At 40.2% G+C, this 19,640-nt stretch overlaps 1 protein-coding gene across 3 annotated transcripts in view; it reads left to right on the top strand.

Moving 5' to 3' along the window:
- The first annotated feature begins 498 nt into the window (after positions 1–498).
- Positions 499–19,640, top strand: part of LOC149182627 (cationic amino acid transporter 3, mitochondrial-like) — a 240,575-nt gene continuing 221,433 nt past the window's right edge. Inside the window, exon 1 of one of the 3 annotated variants that reach the window (XM_089416902.1) lies at positions 499–917. In XM_089416902.1, the coding sequence (XP_089273028.1) occupies positions 776–917 (142 nt within the window). In that variant the 5' untranslated portion in view covers positions 499–775. The remainder of the gene's footprint in view (positions 918–19,640) is intronic. The other 2 variants (XM_089416901.1, XM_089416900.1) reach the window with 2 other exon arrangements.

Raw genomic sequence — 19,640 nt, 5'->3', positions numbered from 1 at the left:
AAACCCTTCTTTCTTATGGACTAAGTAACCATGAATGAAAAAGACAATTGGTATAAGTGAAACCCTTCTTTCTTATGGACTATCAACATGTAATTCTAAGTAACATAGTTTTCTTTGACTAACAATAATGAATCAATATGCATTCATTAAATAGTAACAGGTGATAATTTCAAACATTAAATTATGATAAGTTTCCCTACTCTGAATAATATTTTTTCTTCAAAATTTATGATTTCTTTTTTTTTCCAAATTTATGATTATTTTTTTCACACAGAATAACGTATAAAAATATCTCACTTGGAAAAAAAAAATAGTTTGATACGGAATGACGTATTCCGTAAGGAATTTCTTCAAATTAAAACTGTTACACACACACGTTATCGTTGGTCTCTTACAATGTCATAATGAGACGGGACATCCCTCTATGGTGTATTTCGAACGATAATAATACCGGCTTTCTTTCAAAGTCAGTCGAAGATACGTAAATTGTAATATATCATAAAGGGGGAACTTTGACAGTTTGGGATCGAGGAACCGATTTTTTTTTGGCACCACTCAAAGCTGAACACCTGGAAGAATCTAGCTATATTAGGCATTTATGAACCTTTAAGAGATTCCAACTATTTTCCCCCTCTGAGATTCACCGGTTGTTTGCAATTCAATTCTCTTCTGAGGGAACGACGGAGGGAAGAACAAAGCTTCTTCCCTGCTGTTCTCTTCGCACTCCTCTTAAATGAGTCAGCAGAAGAGGGTGCTCTAGTTAGATTGAATACACATGGGGTTCTTCGGGGTCGAATCTCAGGGCCTTTGTGGGTTGCGGAGCATGTTCAGAAGAAAACGGGTTGATTCTGCTCATAGTAAATCTCAGGCAGGCCAGCTTGCCAAGCATCTCTCTGTGTTTCAGCTAATCCCCATTGGTGAGTGCGTGGAACTTTCGGCTTTGCATTTTAGAATTTGAATTGGGGGAGACTTTAAATTTCGTCGCGAGAATTTGCATGTTTGGCTGAAAGAAGTGAGAATTTTAGAAAAGTTATCGTTTAAATTTTTATACCGGCCGAGGATTTCAGGGTAAAGGAGCCTAACATAGAAAGCTTGACAATTTGGCTCCAATTCAACTTTATTCAACTCGTATTTCCATGGAAAAATAATGGGCGACATTTCTTCCTCAAAAAACGACGCCGGATTTTGATTTATAGTTTAAAACATCGAATTTCCTGGTAAAAGTGGTTAGATTGGCATAAGCCACGTTTCAGGAAACAAAACAATGGTTGGAATTGATTTCTTTGAGGTTTTGATTATTACTTTCAACTGAATTTGTTTCAGGAAAAGTGGTAACGCTATCATTTTCCTGAAATGAATTGATAATTTGCCCCTACTTGTAAGTTCGATTGCTATATTAATATAAGAAAAGAATTGGGTTGAAAAGTTTCTAAAATCATGGTTCAGATCCAGTCCTCAGTGCGATTACCAATAAACGGTTTCTTCTTTACTAATTTAAAAACTACTAATTTCCATTAATGGTACTGTATATTACAAAATTTGGGCAGTTATAAACTTGTTCCTGAATGAGCTTCGACGAGGCCTGTAAAAGTATGCCTTAAGTTCCTTGGCTATTTCTAAATGCTACTATAATTCCCACTTCAAAATGGAAGAGAATTATTGTTACTGAGACTACATGTTTCTTGGTATAAACCAACTCCTGGTAACAGGAGCCTAATTTTTTTTCCCTTAAAACTTATCCCATGCACTGATCAAGTTAGAAATGATGGCAGCTTAGAGGCTTAAGTGATGGCGCCTAATCTAGAACTTTTAGAAAATCAGAAGCTTAAACTAGCCAGTAAACATATTTTATGTATGTATATAATGTTATTCAGAAAGCCTTTCAGATTAATCAAATCATTGAATTTAGGTCGAAGTTTCGAACCATCTAATGTGGTTCATCATTAGGAGAAAGATGAAAAAACAGATCTAATATTGGGTGTAAATAAAGGGGATGCATCAAGTCTTAAATATAAACGTCTGAGGATAATGATAATAAAATAAATATTTTAAGTTTTAAAATGAACATTGGGATCCAGGATATGTATAAATATTTTACTGGATCTGCTTATGGAAATCCAGGATCCACACGGGAATCTGCATGGGATACATTTCCAGTTTCGAAGTATTCGAGGATTTGTTCAAGATCTTTTTCCAGCTTGTTGAAAATATCAAGCTGGTGGGTCCTACGATAATTTTCTCTTAAGAACACATAAAAACATAAAATAAAATATAAAAAGGCAAACTGTGGGTCCTCAAACCTTGCCTTTAACGGTTCCCTATAAAATAGCCCTTCACTCTGTCCTAAAACACATGAATCTGAGTTTCATAGCAGTTTGTGTTTATGTGTTTGTTAGAGTAAGTTGGAGCAAAATATATCTGGAGATCTTAATTTTCTATGTTTCTGGTTCATGATTTTTCTATGATATATCTATGTGTGTGTGGGAAGCTACAGCTGGTCAGCAGAGGGACACACATGGGGAGCATGCGGAATCAGTGGTGGTAAACGCAAGTCAGTACTTGCTTATGGAATCTGTTTTAACAGTCAGAAACCTCTAGTGCTTTTAATATTGGATCACAGTAAGAAACCTCTAGTGCTTCTAGCATTGACTCAAGCTAGCCTTTACTGTTTTATTTTTAGATTATTAAATTTTCATGACAGTGTCTTAATGATCCGGATTTAAACAAGAACGCAACAAATTACAGAGATAACCATAAATACAAAGATGCAACAGAAATAATACTTCATTTCATTAATGTAGAATACTGAAATATGCTTACAAACAGAACTGAAAATAAACTAGCTCGGGCAATGGTAGCTTATCTCTGAGGAGAGATGTAGCGGCTACATGCCTTTGAACTGTGTTACAATGAGGCTCAAAGGCCTATTTATTGTTGAGAAACAATGGAAAACCCTAAACATCCAAAAACCTAACCCTAGGAGACGAAGCGCCAAACTATGGGCCCCGTTTTGGGTAAATTGGTACATCAACTTCTCGGGGTCGTAACTTTGGCATACGATCTCCATTTGATGCGCACAATACCTCGTTAGAAAGATCTATCCGAGGACTACTACTTTGGGATGAACAACATCTGTTCATGGGCTCATGTTGCTCACAGTTTTCCTAAAAACGTCGTTTAGGGCCTCAAAACGGCTCCGAAAGTTCAGGACCCGAAAAACTGCTAAAAATAGTAAACTGTGCTAAAAAGAAACAATGGTAGGGGTCCAAGTGGAATTGGCGGGTGGCCACCAATATCCACGTGGATCATTCCTCCCCCCTTAGGAAGCAATGGTCCCCATTGTGTTGAGTTCCTCCATGAGATGAGGAAACTTCTGTTGAACTTGGTCCCTGGTGAACCACTTGCCGTGGTGAAGGAATTGGCCTGCTTTGACAACTTGATACAGTTGGATCTTTTGTTGGCGAGTGTGCTTGATCTGCGTGTCCATGATCCGATCAGTTGTAGCTTGTTCCATGCAATCTGGATTTAACTCTGTTGGTGTGAGCTGTTCTGCAATGTTGGATGTGTCTAGTAATGGTGTAAAGTATGGTCGAAGGCGGTCCACATTGAACACTGGGTGCAGGCCAAGAAATGGGGGAATGTTGAGCTCAAATGCATTGTCTCCCACAGCCTTGGTAATGGTGTAAGGACCATATCGGAGTGGTTTGAGTTTCCGATAGGCTTCGGTAAGGCGTTCATTTTGCAAATGCAACCAGACTTTGTCGCCCACTTGAAACTTGTGTGGGACCCGATGTTGATCATGTCGCTGCTTGTACTTGGCATTTGATTTCTCCAGAATGTCGTGGACCTGCTGGCGGATATGTTGGATGTGCTCAATGAAGCTGTTTGCTTATCTGTTTCGGACAAGACATGAGCTGAATTTGCTTGAGTAGCTGCAAATGGCATGGCCACATCAATGGGACATAGCGGCTGGAATCCCAAGCCCACCTGAAAAGGGATGTGGTGTCTAGTTATCGACCAGAGACTGGAGCAAAATGTACTGAGGAACCTGCTGTCCCGATCTGAGATGATAGACTGTGGGATCCCAAAGTGTACCCACACTTGTTCAAAAGAAGAGTTTAGCAGTGGCTTTTGCTATGATATTCTTCTTGCAGGTCACCATAATGGCCATCTTCGAGAACCTGTTGACGACCACAAAAACACAGTCGTTTCCATGCTTAGTAGAAGGAAGGCCCAACATGTAATCCATGGAGATGGATTCCCAAGGTCGACTAGGGGTAGGCAGTGGAGTATATAGGCCTTGTTCCTTGATGGTCGGTTTGGCACTGGCGCAGGCAGTGCAGGATCTGATGTACTTCCCGACATCTTGTTGAAGATTCAGCCAATAGAAATACTTCTGCAGTACTGCCACCGTTTTCTTGACCCCGAAATGCCCAACAGCCCCACTGTAGTGTGCTTCCCAAATCATCTTGGCACACTCGCTTGAAGGAACACAAAGGTGACCTAGGTGGCATAACAGGGCATAGCCGTTAGCATTTTAGCTGTTGGGGTCTCTGCACGCTCTATTTAATCACGCTAAGCTGGATTGGTTCTTCAACTTGTCCTGACGATGAACCACACTGGTTGGTTCGAAACGCGTCGACAAAAGATTGGTTATGTGATTTTGCCGAAGATTATCTTACAATATTATGGATCACAGAAGTCTAAATTCCTCAATATGGAACATGTTGATCCTCCAAGAGTGTCTGGTATGTGTGGCCGAATTCTGGGTCGCTTTTGTAGAGAAGTGGCTAATCAGAAGTCTCGTGCCCACAAGAGTTGAGCACGGTGGTTAACACCATGATCGATGGTTAACTGAGGCAATCTGTAAATTTATTGGTGCTGCTCTTCTTATACTTGATATTCAAATGGAATTGTTGCAGGTACGTGGACCACTTCTGATGGCGATCATTCTGCAACTTCCCTTGGGTTTGTATGAACTGTAGGGGCTGGTGGTCTGTGTGGATGACCGTTTCCTTCCCCAAAATGTAATGCTTCCATTGCCGGCAGGCCTGCACATTGGAATACATCTCTTTGTCATAAGTGGGATACTTCCGGACTGTGTCTGAAAGTGTCTCACTGTGATATGCCACTGGATGCCCGTGTTGAGTAAGGACTGCCCCAATAGCATAGTCAGAGGCATTTGTCTCGATCTCAAATGGTTGTTGCAAGTCTAGTAATGCGAGCATTGGTGCCAAGCAGAGGCGATGTTTCAACTCTGTGAATGCCTTCTGTTGAGATTCAAACCAAAAGAATTTTGCTTTCTCTCCTCCCTTGGTGACTTGACTCAAGGGCCAAGTGATATGAGAAAATCCCAACACGAACTTGTGGTAGAAGTTGGCAAGACCCAGAAAGCTGCGGAGCTCTGTCAGTGTGGTTGGAGATGGCCAATCCCGAATGACTTGGATATTGGCTGGATCTACACACACCCTCCGCTCATCAATAATGTATCCCAGATACTGAACTTGGGTCATGCCAAAAGTGCATTTCTCCAATTTGGCACAAAACATGTGTTGCCACAGTGTTTGGAGAACTTGTTGGATGTGGTGGAGGTGCTCTTCCCAACTCTGGCTGAAGATCAGGATGTCATCCAAGTATACCACTACAAATGAGTTGGTGAATGGCCGCAAGATGTCATCCATTAGCCTCATGAAGGTTGCAGGAGCATTTGTCAACCCGAAAGGCATAACCAACCATTTGAAAAGGCCCTCCTTGGCTTTGAAGGCAGTCTTCCACACATCAAAGGGTTCGATTGGTACCTGGTGATATCCTGACTTCAAATCGATCTTGCTGAAATATTTTGCCTCCTTCAGTTGGTCCAAAAGATCATCAATCTGTGGGATTGGGTACCTATTCCAGACAGTGATCTTGTTCAGCGCCTGATAGTCAATACAGAGTCTCCAAGTCCCAACCTTCTTCTGTACCAACACGATCGGGCTCCCACAGGGCGATGAACCCGGTCGGATGTGACCTTGTTGCAGCAGCTCCTAAATCTGCCTTTTGATTTCATCGTTCTCCAGAATGGAGCGTCGATAGATTGGTCCATTGGGCAGCGGCGCACCTAGGGTCAGATCGATGGAGTGCTTGACCTGACAGTGCAGAGGAACCGCTGAAGGCTCTGGGCAAAGTTGTTCATCATCGCATTCCTTTGTCGCTCGATGGCCTCTTCGAGCAAGATTTTAATAGGATCTCTTGCCCCCTCATCTTTCTTTTCATCCGCCATGGGAGGACGTCAGGATTTGTGAGGCTGGTCTTGCAAAGGTTCGACCAGTTCAAGCCCTAACTCCTTATATCCCGACTTCATTGGGGACATGCAAAGAAAAACGAAGAAAGAGCAGACTGCTCTGATACCACTGATCCGGATTTAAACAGTAACGCAACAAATTACAGAGATAAGCATAAATACAGAGATGCGGCAGAAATAATACTTCATTTCATTAATGTAGAATACTAAAATATGCTTACAAACAGAACTGGAAATAAACTAGCTCGGGCGATGGTAGCTTATCTCTGAGGAGAGATGTGGCGGCTACATCCCTCTGAACTGTGTTACAATGAGGCTCGAAGGCCTATTTGTTGTTGACAAACAATGGAAAACCCTAAACGTCCAAAAACATAACCCTAGGAGATGAAGCGCCAAACTATGGGCCCCGTTTTGGGTAAATTGGTATATCAACTTCCCGGGGTTGTAACTTCGGCATACGATCTCTGTTGGACGCGCACAATACCTCGTTACAAAGATCCATCCGAGGACTACAACTTCGGGATGAGCAACATTGGTCCATGGACCCATGTTGCTCCCAGTTTTCCCAAAAACATCGTTAGAGCCTCAAAACGGTTCCGGAAGTTCAGGACCCGAAAAGCTGCTAAAAATAGTAATCTGTGCTACAATTAAGGAAACTGAAAGAAATAATGGTGGGGGTTCAAGTGGAATTGGCGGGTGGCCACCAATATCCACCTGGATCACTTAACACACTCTCTGTTCTCATGGCTATGTTAACTAACCATTTAGAACACCTTTACACAATTACTAATAGTTATAAGACCACAGTCCTATGGAATACTTGTAGTATAGCAGTCCAAGAGCTAAAGGCGCTATGGTTCTTCCTTGAAGTGTACTATGTTGATTGTCTTTATGCTTCAGTGTACTATGTTGATTGTCTTTACCCTTCATATATAGATGCCAAGTTCATCATACTTATTCTCTCTGCTTCACTAAGTAGTGAAGGAATAAGACTTCCTAAGGGTTCATGTCAGGGGTCCAATAGTTGAACAGTCACATGCAACACTCCTCTTGTAATTTGAGCTTTATGGGCATATCCTTTCCATAGATAACTTCTTATGTTACGTCAAAGATACATGAGAAGTTCTTACTGCTTGCCGTGCTGTTCAAAACAGGACACCATCTGTAAACTTGAAAGTGTCTTGCCACTCTGACTAACTGTAAAAAAGAAGTCAATGAATTACGCCTTATTTTTCTAGGTCCCAACTAAGTTTTATCTGGTTAGATATTAAGCAACACATTGGCTTTCTCTTTGGCATTAATGCAGGCAGCAGTGTAAAAGATAACATATAAAATCTCTGGTGATCAGGAAACATGGCCTCTTGATAGTAAATTGAAGTCACTCAAATGAGTGACTTAGAAAGCCAGGGCAGGGACATCATGGCAGGGCTTGTACAGCCTGCCATTGAGTTCCCTGAAACTTAAATTAAAGACTCGTTTGTTTTTCCTCATTACTGTGATTCATGCCCACCACCTCTCAAGTGTGTCTCTTTTACTTTGAAGAGACAACCCTTCCTGTCCCCAAACGGGCTTTACAGGATGGTAAATTTATCATGGTGGTCCGCTCAGTGTTGCAGGAATCGGCCCCCCCCCCCGGATCCAAAGGCAGAATCGCGGATCGTACGGAATCGATCCGGAATCCCCACAGGAAGCGCGATTCCGTTTTTTAGGTGGCGCGATTCCGGTTAAAAAAAGCGATTCCTGCCATTTAAGGTTGCGGCCCCCCGGAATCGCGGTTCTGGAGGCGGTTCGGGCACGGGGTGGCGCCACGCAACCTGCCCGGAAGCGCACGCCACCCGCACGCCACCCAGGCGCAACCCGCACGCAACCCCGCGGGCAGCGAATTTTTACTTATTTTTTTTTTAATTTGTTTTAAAATTTAACTTAACTAGCATGAGGGGGTGGGTTAGGTGAGTTTAGGGTGAGTTTAGGGTGACTTTAGAAAAGAATAAAGCCCCCATTCTCTTCTCATTTTCTCACTTTGAGTTTATGAGAGTTGGAGAAGAGAAGAGAGGAGAGGAGAAGAGAAGAGAGGAAAGGAGAGGAGAAGAGAGGAGAGCTTGGAGGAGTGAAGAAGGAGGAGCTAGGAGAAGGAGGAGGAGCTTGGAGCAAGAGCTTGGAGGACTTCATCTACAAGAGCTAAAGAGGTAAGTTCAAACCCCAAACTCCCTTGTTTTTTTGAAAAAAAAATTGTATTTTTCTCCTCCCTCTCCTACTCTTTCCCATTGTTTCTACTTGCTCCTTTATTTACAGGTTGTCCACCACCTATATCCATATTCCAAGATGGTGTTCTTTTGGCTTCTATGTATCATTCCACTCTTGGTTTTAATGATGGCAAGGGTGAGGAATAGAGGGGAAGAGGAAGGGGATGAACTTGGTCCTAATAGTAGTGACCCAATGTATGATGAGGAGGAAGGGTTTGAAGAGGAAGGGGATGAACTTGAAGAGGACACTGAAGCACAAGATGGGAAAGGTACATCAAATCCCTTGTGGAACTATGTGACCAAACTTGAAGGGGGAAAGGGTGGTGGATCTTACAAATGGATGTGCCCTCATGGTTGTCATGGAGGAAAACCATATACGGGTTCATATAACCGTCTGAGGAGGCATCTTTGTGGGGTGCTAGACAGTGATGAAAAAAAGGGTTCTGTGGGGGTAACCATTTGCCCAAACATTTCAAGTGAACAAAGAGAAAAATACATCAAAATAGAGATGGCTGCACAACGAAAAAACAAGAAACAAAAAACTCATTCTGAATCAAGTGCAACCTCTAAATTTGGTAGTTGCCCATCTCCTCATGGTACTTTTGCAACCTCTGGAGGTAGAAAAACAATAGGGGATTTCCTTAATGTTGCTGGGAGGGATGATGTGGATGGAAAGATAGTCCGTTTTCTTTGTGCTTGCGGTGTACCATTCAATGTGCTTCGCTCTCCCTATTGGCATGAAATGGTAAAGGCCATCAATGAAGCCCCAAAAGGATACAAGGCCCCCAACTATGAGAAAGCTAGAACAGTGTTATTAGAAAGAGAAAAAGCTAAGGTTCAAAGAGCTTTGACACGTTTTACACATGAGTGGGTGGATTTTGGGGTATCCATTGTATCAGATGGGTGGACAAATATTAGAAACCAACATTTGATAAATGTTCTTGGTGTTTCTTCTAGTGGTGCAGTATTTATTGCATCTCATGACTCCTCCTCCATCAGTGCAACTGCACCAAACATTGCAGATCTCCTATTGAAATCAATCAAAGATGTTGGTCCGAATAATGTGGTTCAAGTGATCACAGATAATGCAGCAAATTGTAAGTTAGCAGGAAAAATTATTGAGCGTACTCATCCACACATCTTTTGGTCTGGGTGCCTGGTTCACACATTGAACCTTTTGATGCATGATATTGTGAAACACAAAGATTGTGGGTGGATTGCTGAGGTTTACAGGAAAGGGAAGCAGCTCATTAAATTGATCACAGGGCATACAAGGGTAAACTACTTCTATGGCACTTACTCCAAGTTGCAATTGCTTAAAATTGCAAAGACAAGATTTGCTAGTTATTACCTCACCTTTAGGCGGCTAGTGAGGGTGAGACAAGCTTTAACTAATCTGGTGTGTGCTAAAACATGGGATGAAATTAACGTCAGTACAGATGGTGCTAATGAAGTCAAGGACACTGTTCTTGACAGTTACTTTTGGTCACAGGTTAAATATGTTTTGCAATTCACCAAACCAATTTATTACATGATCAAGTTTGCAGATTCAGATCGACCAGTAATTGGGGAGGTGTATGAGCAAATGGATAGCATGTTGGGGCAGATTAAAGACATTGTTGAGCCTAGAGATACCACCTTGTACAATTATATTCGTGAAGAGGTGGAAAAACGATGGGATATGCTAAATGTTCCATTGCATGCATTAGCATATGTTTTGACACCTAAATACTATCATCCATCATGGCTTTCAAAACCAGCACCTGGGGGGGGAGTCAGGAGAAAACCACACCAAGATAAAGAGGTTCACGAAAAATATATGGCTGCATTGAGTAGATTAATCCCTGATGAGGAGGAGGCTGCATTGGTACGGAGACAGGTGAGCAACTATACGAGCAACACTGGTCCATTTTCGAGCATGCATGCAATTCAAGATCGAGAGCATTTTTCTGCTCTTGAGTGGTGGAACATGCATGGAGGGCCTACTCCACTTCTACAGAGTTTGGCATTGCGGGTGCTATCACAGGTGGTAAACACTTCTTCTGCAGAGAGGTGTTGGAGCTCTTATTCTTTCATCCACAGTGTTAAAAGGAACAGGTTGAATTTAGACCGGGCAGAGAGCTTGGTTTATGTTCATTACAACTTGCGATTGTTGTCCCATTACTGTGAAGATGCAAAGTCTAATAAAGACTTGTTGACTTGGGACAAGAATCCAGAGGAGCCCAATTTGGAGGATGGAGTGTTGCGACTAGAGCAATTAGAGGATTCTCTTATCCAGGTATGTCCATTGTGGTATGAATTTTCCAATTTTCCCTTATAAAGCATTTCTCTAATTCATGTTTTTAATTTTTTTGTTAACTAGTGTTTTTTTTTTGCATGAATTTTTTGAGCGATTCTAGGATGATGACACGGGTGTTGATATGCCACCACCCCCACCCCCATCTGGTCCCTTGGTTTCTAGGTTCCATGGTTCAACACCAACGGCAGGGGGTTCTTCTTCATCAGTTTCAGTGCCACGACTTACACAGGGACCATCTTCTTCATTGCCACCACGTGGAGGCCCGCCATCACGTTCTATTCGTGGTGGAAGGAGGAGAGATTAGTAGATATATTCACAATCTACTTCTTTTTGTCATAGATTACTCATTAGACTTGTAGACTTGTGAATTTGAATTTTGAACCTTTTTGGCTTGGCGGTGACCAAGTGACATATTTTGTAAACATTATTATTTGAATTTTGGACATGACAAATGTTGACAGTTGCTCACTTGCTAGATAAATCATAATATGCTCTATGTTTTATGTTTTATAATATGCTTAAATGTTTTATGTTTTATAATATGCTTAAAAATTTGATGTATGTTTGTAATAGCTAGAATATAGATGATTGTTGTACATACTAGTAACTACAATGGAATCATGGATGCCATATCTATCTTGATTTATGCAAAAATATGCATGTTTTCATGTCTTCTACAATTAATTTGGTATTTGGGATGTTTGTTTTGAGTATAAATGCAAAAAAAATATATAAAAATATATATATATAGCAGACGCTTCCGCGGACGCTTCGCTCCCTAGATTTTTGGAAAATGACGCTTCCGCGCTCCGCGCTTCCGCTTCGCGCTTCCGCTTCGCTCCCGCTTCGTGCAACATTCCGCTTCAACTGTGTTTTTGCACAAATTCTGGAAGAGGAGTCATGAAGGAAGATATATGGCATCTGGTTGGGGCGTAGGGAGGTCTCGAAGAGCTATAGCCATGGAGCGTGCTGCCATGCATGAAGCTTGCTTAGAGCAGGGTGGAAGAGTGGGGGGAATTCCTTAGCTATTGTTGTCATCCCAAAGAGTGCTCCCCTTAGCTGGAGCTAAATTCCTTGGCTCCATGGGTTGCTCATCTAGAAGCCAGGAACCACACTGCATACCCACTGGATTGGAGGGGTTTGGAGGACCGTATTGCACCAGCTCGATGCCATCAAGTACCAAATGGCTTTCATTAGAACATTGAACTTTCTCATGGACCAGGATCCCAGTAATGGTGTGTCTCCCGGTAATGAAGTCAGTCCAGGCACTCTGAAGTCTGAACAATGGTGGAAGCTGAGCTCCCCTTTCCCTCTAGTTTTGTTTTCCATTTGGTACCCAATGTCATCTATGGTTTGATTAACTCTTCCCTTACAGCCTGGTAGTGGGCCCTTGAATGATTTTGAGCATAAACGATTCTGTTTTTTGTAAAGTACTTTGGTTTTTTTAATCAAGACAGTGTCTCAAATCCTTAATTGAAAATAATTAAAACCCTTTTAGCTAAGCCTTAGTTCATTAACAATGAACTTGTTTGTGTCAGGAAATTCAGGATACTGTTCTTCGTATAAAAATTTGTAGTTATCTAGCAATATAATTTCTCTTTTTACTGAGGAAAAAGAGCCAAACTGGCTTTGTCTATTTTTATAGGCTACAGGCTTTTGATACGGTGAATCTAGAATGACTTTGCAGATCCAATTTGCAGTGACCAGTTGCATATGGATTCCTAAGACACCTCTGTAAATGGTTACACAACTCCTAAATGAGAGCAAACAAGTGGATTTTATGTCCTTCCTTATTTCTGTACATTATAAGCTGCCTTAGTTAATATTAGCCTTCACGAAATTTCACGGCTAAACTATTTCGTTTGAAATTTTAAGAAACAAGATATGTGCATTATGCAGGCTGAAATATTGCAGTGGTTTTAGTATACTCCAATGATACACAGTGCAATTTTTGATTGGATTGTCATGTTTAAGACTGCAATCAAATAAAAACATTGGGGAGGAAATCAACTCCAGAGCTAAAGATGAAGGGGAATACATTTTTAGGGCATCCATTTGAGAAGTTTTGTCAATATATCTGCAGTCTTTCTATTTATTCTCAGGCATGTTTGTGCTTTGTGCACATAAAATACAAGTATGGCCTGGCTAGGAAAAATTCATGATTTATTACATGAGGTATATATCCTTATTGTACAATGAGCCCATTTGCATAGCTGGACTAACAATAATGCTTTACACCAGGACCTACTAGACACTAGTTCACAACCTCATTGAGGATGAGGTTTGCCTGCACAAGGCGGGCGTAGAGGATTTTGTGTTATAGAGATTTTCCACTGATGGGTAAAGTCTAGTCATGATGTATTGGAGGCATCTTCTTTAGATGTGTGTGTCTCATGGCTTGTTTCGCATGCCTTCATCCCAAAAGTCTCTCCAACAAGAAATTTCTTTATTGATGAGCCTCTTGAGAAGATACCTGTCCATGCAAGATACAACTAAATTTTGAGTTTTTTTAAGACCATGTGGTGTAGAATGCAATGTTAATGCCTCTCCTATAATCATCTCATTGCTAGGAGAGTGAAGGGGCAACTCTTTTATGTTGAAGAATGTAACTAGTGTCGGTCTTCATAATTGTATTTAATGAAAAGAAAGAAAAATAAATTTTATTGCAAAAGAAATTGGCTTATTAAAACATGGGTTTCATGCTTGGGTCAATGTTTCCAAGGTCAAAGCCTCCATTGAAGGCTTCTAGGTTTTGCCTTGAGTCAATGGAGTGATTATCATTTTTATTAGACCCTTCTTGGGTTTTTATATCATGTAAAAAGAATTATTTTAGTCGAAAAGGTCATTTGTAACCTCAACACCAAGTTGGCCCTGTCCTCATGAAGTCGACCTGGATTGGGGCTATTCGATCTAGCAGAAAGGCTATATATAGAGAGGCAACTTGACCTATTTGAAGCACTCACTCATGAAGTTTGATCTACAAGAGAAAGAAGAAGAAAGAAGAGTGAAGTAGCTGGAGAAGGAAGGAAGAAGCTGGGAAGAATGGAAGGAAGAAGATGGGAAGACCTAAATCGAGTTCTTGCCTTCTTGGGCAATCTATCTCTCACACGTACGAAGTTTCTGGGCTGTAGCTGGGGCCGAAATTCTGAATCTATTGCAGGTCTGAAATTCTGTTGTTGGGGGCCGAAAATCTGTAGTTGGGGAGCCAAAATTTTGGATTGTAGCTGTAACTGGGAAGCTGGCACTTGGAGACTTTGGCAGGGGTCATCTACAAGGAGGAAGGGCTAACTTGGTGTTTGGAGGAAGTCTTTGTCTAGGTCTAAAGGGTCTTGGATTGTCTCATCTTGATTTACTAGTGGAAGAGTTAGACTGGGTTTTCCCTAGATAAGGGTTTTTGCCCTAGCCGAGTGCCTACATCTTGTGTCTCTTGTTGCGATCTTCTTTGTTTGGCATTTGTCTTGATGAAAGGAACATAATAAATTGAAAGAACTAATAAGAAGAAAAGAGAAATCACAAGAAAATGTCAAAGTCTAAGAGAAATCTTCCTAAAGAACCTAATCTGTATAATGCATTATGCCCTTGATTTCTCAAAATGGTTTCAGAGCTAGGGTTTTGTAAAGATGGCAGAAAAGAAGATCGATTTGGATCTATACTATCGTAAAGAATACAATTACCTTAGACCGAATCAATAAAGGCAAGAAGAACGAATTTCTGGGCAATTCATCAAGTCCTAATTACAGAAATAAGCCTTGTTCAAGGAGACCTAGGACTAATCTAATAGTCCTTTATAGACCACATTCATTGACAAAAGGATCGAAGCCCTTGGACACCCTTATCCAGCTCTAATCTTTGTTACAAAGCCGCAGATCTATTCTAGGAGAGGGAAGGTATAATGAACCTTATTTTGAAAGGACAAAAGGATTATCTACCAACCCAAGGGAGGCCACACTTCTTGGTATAGGAGCAGAGGTCAAAAGAGACCTCACAAAGTCTGCAACCTCCATCCAAATTCCTGATTTTTCTGTACATTCAAAGTGCAAGCTATATAAAAGGAAGTCCTGAGCACGTTTCTTGTTTGAAGGATCTCCTTGCAAATTGAAAAATCGTAAAGCAGACCTGAACTTAAAGCAGATTCCTATTTTGTCTCTGAATATAAAATATACCAAAATCATAGGCATACTAGGCCTAGCTACAATCATTCGCTGACCTGTGGAAGTAGTATAAGACTTTGTGATATAAGATCCATAAATGTATTGAGAATCTGAGCATTCATAGATACAATGAGCATATATAAATAGACAGTCCGTTCCTAAACAAGGAGACAATAAGTCAACCTATGGAGCCTCCTCTCTTAAACAATAAAAAAATCTCAGTCTTGAAGGAAGAAGTCTTCAAACAGTAAATATGCCTTGCACTAGCTTATGGAAGAATCATTGAAGGTTTCATCGAGATCAGGTGACCATTGTTTTTATTCATTTGTCTCATACATCTAACATTATGTCTACAATTTGCAATAGGAGCAATAAGCTCAATAGAGTATCAAATAAAGGTATGTATGTCTTAAGGTATGTATAACCTGCTCATTTAAGTTTGATATCTTAAGTTAGTTAATTGTATGATTAAAAGATTGCTAGTGTCACTCTCATTCAATTGGTCTCAATCTAACAAATGTTTAGGATTTCTAAATAGTCCAAGATATATATCAATCATTGCTGTTACGGAAATCCTAATCAAGAAGATATATATTTTGATTAAGCTTGTCAAGAAATGTTGCAGGTATATATTAAGAATGGTAATAAAGATGCTATCATATTTTAGAGGAAGCCATTCTTTAAAGAAAACTTACAAGGTTTTGTAAAAGGAGTAACTCAATATATGTATAAAGAATTACAGTAAATCTTCTTCATATTACAAAGGGTAGTCATTTTGAAATTTGTTCTATATTACTAACTCTTTCATGTCTAGGATTTTGAATCATAGAGATTCTTGTTAGGGTGATTAATCATTAGATTGAATTTACCCTCGTTATACTATCTCTTGTCATTTGATCATTCTTGTGAAACCCTAACCCTTAGGGTTCACTGTAAAACCCTAGCCTCTTGTTGCTAAGGGTATGTCAATGTTAAATAATGAAACCCTAATCTACTTAGGGGTTGTTGATAAAGTCTAGAAATCCTATTCTTTTGAAGTTTAGGGTTTTGATAATGTCGTGATAAAAACCCTAATCCTTTAGGGTTTGCTATTAATGTCTAAGTTATATAATGAAACCATAGATTTTTAGGGTTTGGTGAATTAGGGTTTATAAACAAAATCCTTGTAATAACTAAAGTAAGATCCTAGGAATGAAACCCTAGGTGTATAATCATCCGTATGGTCGAAACCCTAGCCTGGTCAAAATTGTTGCATATCTAACTTTGATGTATCAATGTTTGTATCTAGGGTTTACCCAATAAATATTGATATAAGATGCTAGTGCATGATAATGAAACCCTAGATATGTATGTGTGAGTATGCTATCTTGATAGTTGATAAAATCTAGGGTATATAACAAAACCCTAGTAGAGATTGATATTCTAAGGCATGATAATGAAACCTTAGAAGTATATTGTTTTCGATTATTGATATGATTTAGTTTTGAAGATGAAATCTAGGGTTTGCAACAATGTTATGAATAAAATATTCATAAACATCAATTAATAAATAAAACATTAAATAACAAGTGTTAATAATAATAATAACTGATTAATGTCCCATTACTTATGAAGGGACATTGGTCAAAAGATCTGACCTTCTATCTTCGTGGCCATTCAATGGCTATATAGGCACACCGCCACGAAGAATTGTAATCACCATTTTTCATACTTATCAATAATACATTTACTTACTTACTCTACTACACAAAATTTACACACAAAACTCCTGTTGCGTATTGGTTGTATGTTTCAGCTGAACCATAATAATAATAATAAATATAAATTTAATAATAATAAATAACAATTAATCAATTAACTAATGGTTAGTTAGTTAGTAATGAAGAGGTATGTCTTAGAGACATGACCATTCATGAAAGAGCAACTGCCTAGGGTATATAAGCAGGCCCTCATTCTCATTTGTAATCATCTGATATCTCATATCAATTTTTATACAATATTCAATATATAGTTATATGTCTTACAATGGACATTTACGTATTTGAAGTATTTTAAAGATTTTCGTCGCATATACGACTTTTGGTCGTACAATTTCATTAATATCAAAGAATTGAAAGATGCTTACATACAGAATGGAAATAACTAGTTCGGGCGATGGTAGCGTATCTCTGAGAAGAGATGTGGCTGCTACATGCCTTTGAACTATGTTACAATGAGGCTTGAAGGCCAATTTATTATTGAGAAACAATAGAAAACCCTAAACATCCTAAAACCTAACCCTAGGAGATGAAACACCAAAAGTCTGTGGGCCCTGTTGGGGTAAATTGGTACATCAACTTCTCGGGATCGTAACTTTGGGATACAATCTCTGTTTGACGCGCACTATACCTCGTTAGAAAGATCTATCCGAGGACTACAACTTTCGACTGCAAATGTAGTTGAAGACTCACGTTTGCCCATTTTCCAAAAAAACATCGTTTAGAGCCTCAAAACGTTCCGGAAGTTCAGGACCAAAAAATGCCAAAAATAAGAAATTGTGCTACAATTAAGGAAACTGAGAGAAACAATGGTGGGGGGTCTAAATGGAATATGTAGGTGGCCACCAATACCCACCTGGATTAGTCCTCCCCCCTTAGGAAGCAATGGTCCCCATTGTGTTGAGTGCCTCCATGAGATGGGGAAACTTTTGCTGAACTTGGTCCTTGGTGAGCCACTTGCCTTGGTGCAAGAGTTGCACAACTTTGACAACCTGATACAACTAGATCCTCTTTTGGCGAGTGTTCTTGATTTGTGTGTCCATGATCCTATCAGTGGTGGCTTGTTCTATACAACTTGCATTGAGCTGTGTTGGTGTTAGCTGCTCAACAATGTTGGATGTGTCTAACAATGGGGGAAAGTATGGTCGTAGCCAATTGACATTGAACACTGGGTGCAGGCCAAGGAACGATGGAATGCTGAGCTCGAAAGCATTGTCTCCTATAGCCTTAATGATGGTGTAAAGCCCATATTGGAGTGGACAAAGCTTGCGGTGGGCCCTAGTGAGGCGCTCCTTTTGCAAATGTAACCAAACTTTGTCGCCCACTTGGAACTTGTGTTGCACCTGATGCTGACCATGATGTTGCTTATACTTAGCATTTGCTCTGTCCAATATGTCACGGACCTGCTAGCGGATGTGCTAAATGCATTCAATGAAGTTGGTAGCTCTGTCAACTTCAGACTGAATGTGTACTGAATCTTACTGAGTAGCTGCAAGTGGTATGGCAACATCAATGGGACATAGTGGCTGGAATCCCAACCCCACCTGAAAGGGGTTGTGGCCAGTTGAGCTGTGGAGAGCTCTATTGTAGTTGTGCTAGACATAGGGGAGGCTTTCATCCCATGTGTGTGGATGCTTCGAGTTGTACATGCGTAGGATGTGCACGATCATCCTGTTGACGACCTCTATTTGGCCATCAATTTGGGGGTGGAAGGTCGTGGACTTAGTGAGCTTGGTATCCAACACCGACCAAAGGCTTGACCGAAATGTACTTAGGAATCTGCTGTCCCAATCTGAGATAATGGATTGTAGGATCCCGAAGTATACCCATACTCGTTCAACGAAGATTTTTGGCAGTGGCTTCTGTTGTGATATTCTTCTTGCAGGTCACCAAAATGGGCATCTTGAAGAATCTGTCGACGACCATGAAAACACAGTCGTTGCCATGCTTGGTAGAAGGAAGGCCTGACATGTAAGTTGGTTAGGTTAATTACTACGCTGTGATTAACTGTGTTTGATTCTTTTGTATGAAATCTAGGTTTTGTATGAATCCCTAGTGAGAAGTCTAACATATGTATTTTAGAGGTTGTTGGATGCCTTGCAGATCTATGTTTGTGTGGATTATTTCTAGGGTTTGCTATATGTTGTAGAAGTTATGTCATACCTTTGGAAGAAACATTGAAACCCTAGATGGAATGAGAAGTACTCTGAAGTAGTCTAGGGTGTGTGACTAAAGCCCCTAGCAAGATGTTGAAGAGTATATGTCTCTTGTTTGTAATTAAGTTTGGGTATTTGATATGTATAAAGTTGAAATGCTTCCGTGATTTTGATATAGCTAACATCATGCTTCTATAGACTTGGTTGTACCTGCTATTTAAGTTGTGTAGGTACACAATCTTCAATATGGTAAAGATGATCATTGATGTGATAAGCATGATGAGGATAATGATATCTCTGATGAAATGGTTCGAAGGCATGCAAGATTCTTCGATGACGAAAAGAAGAAGTTGATCTCTCAGAGGAAGCCTACATAGAAGAGATCTCCCTAAGATTAAGAGGGAATCTAGATGAAGAGGTGCTTCTTGGTTAGAAGGGAGCCTAGATGAATGAAATCTCCCTAGGATAAGAGGACAATGAAGAATATTCCTTGTATAGGAATAATTAGATTCTCTCTTATTAAGAGGTAGTGATAGATATGGTTCTCTACTTCATGTGTCATGCACTAGACTAGGACTAACAACCGTAAGTTTTAGTGAAAGCCATGAGTAGGAGAAGGAAATTGGAGAATGCATTTTGAGGTGTTGTTGAAAGAAGGAAAGCATGATCCGATTGAAGAATATGTTGCTGCATAGGAAGTAGGAAGCGAAAATGCATGATCGATGAATCTTTTGTCAAAGATTTGGTTGAT

This window comes from Pinus tabuliformis, chromosome 3_2, assembly GCF_031772625.1.
Source record: "Pinus tabuliformis cultivar Carrire ecotype Pingquan chromosome 3_2, CPIR1, whole genome shotgun sequence".
Classification (NCBI taxonomy): Eukaryota; Viridiplantae; Streptophyta; class Pinopsida; order Pinales; family Pinaceae; genus Pinus; species Pinus tabuliformis.
This window is presented reverse-complemented; position numbering and strand designations above follow the sequence as displayed.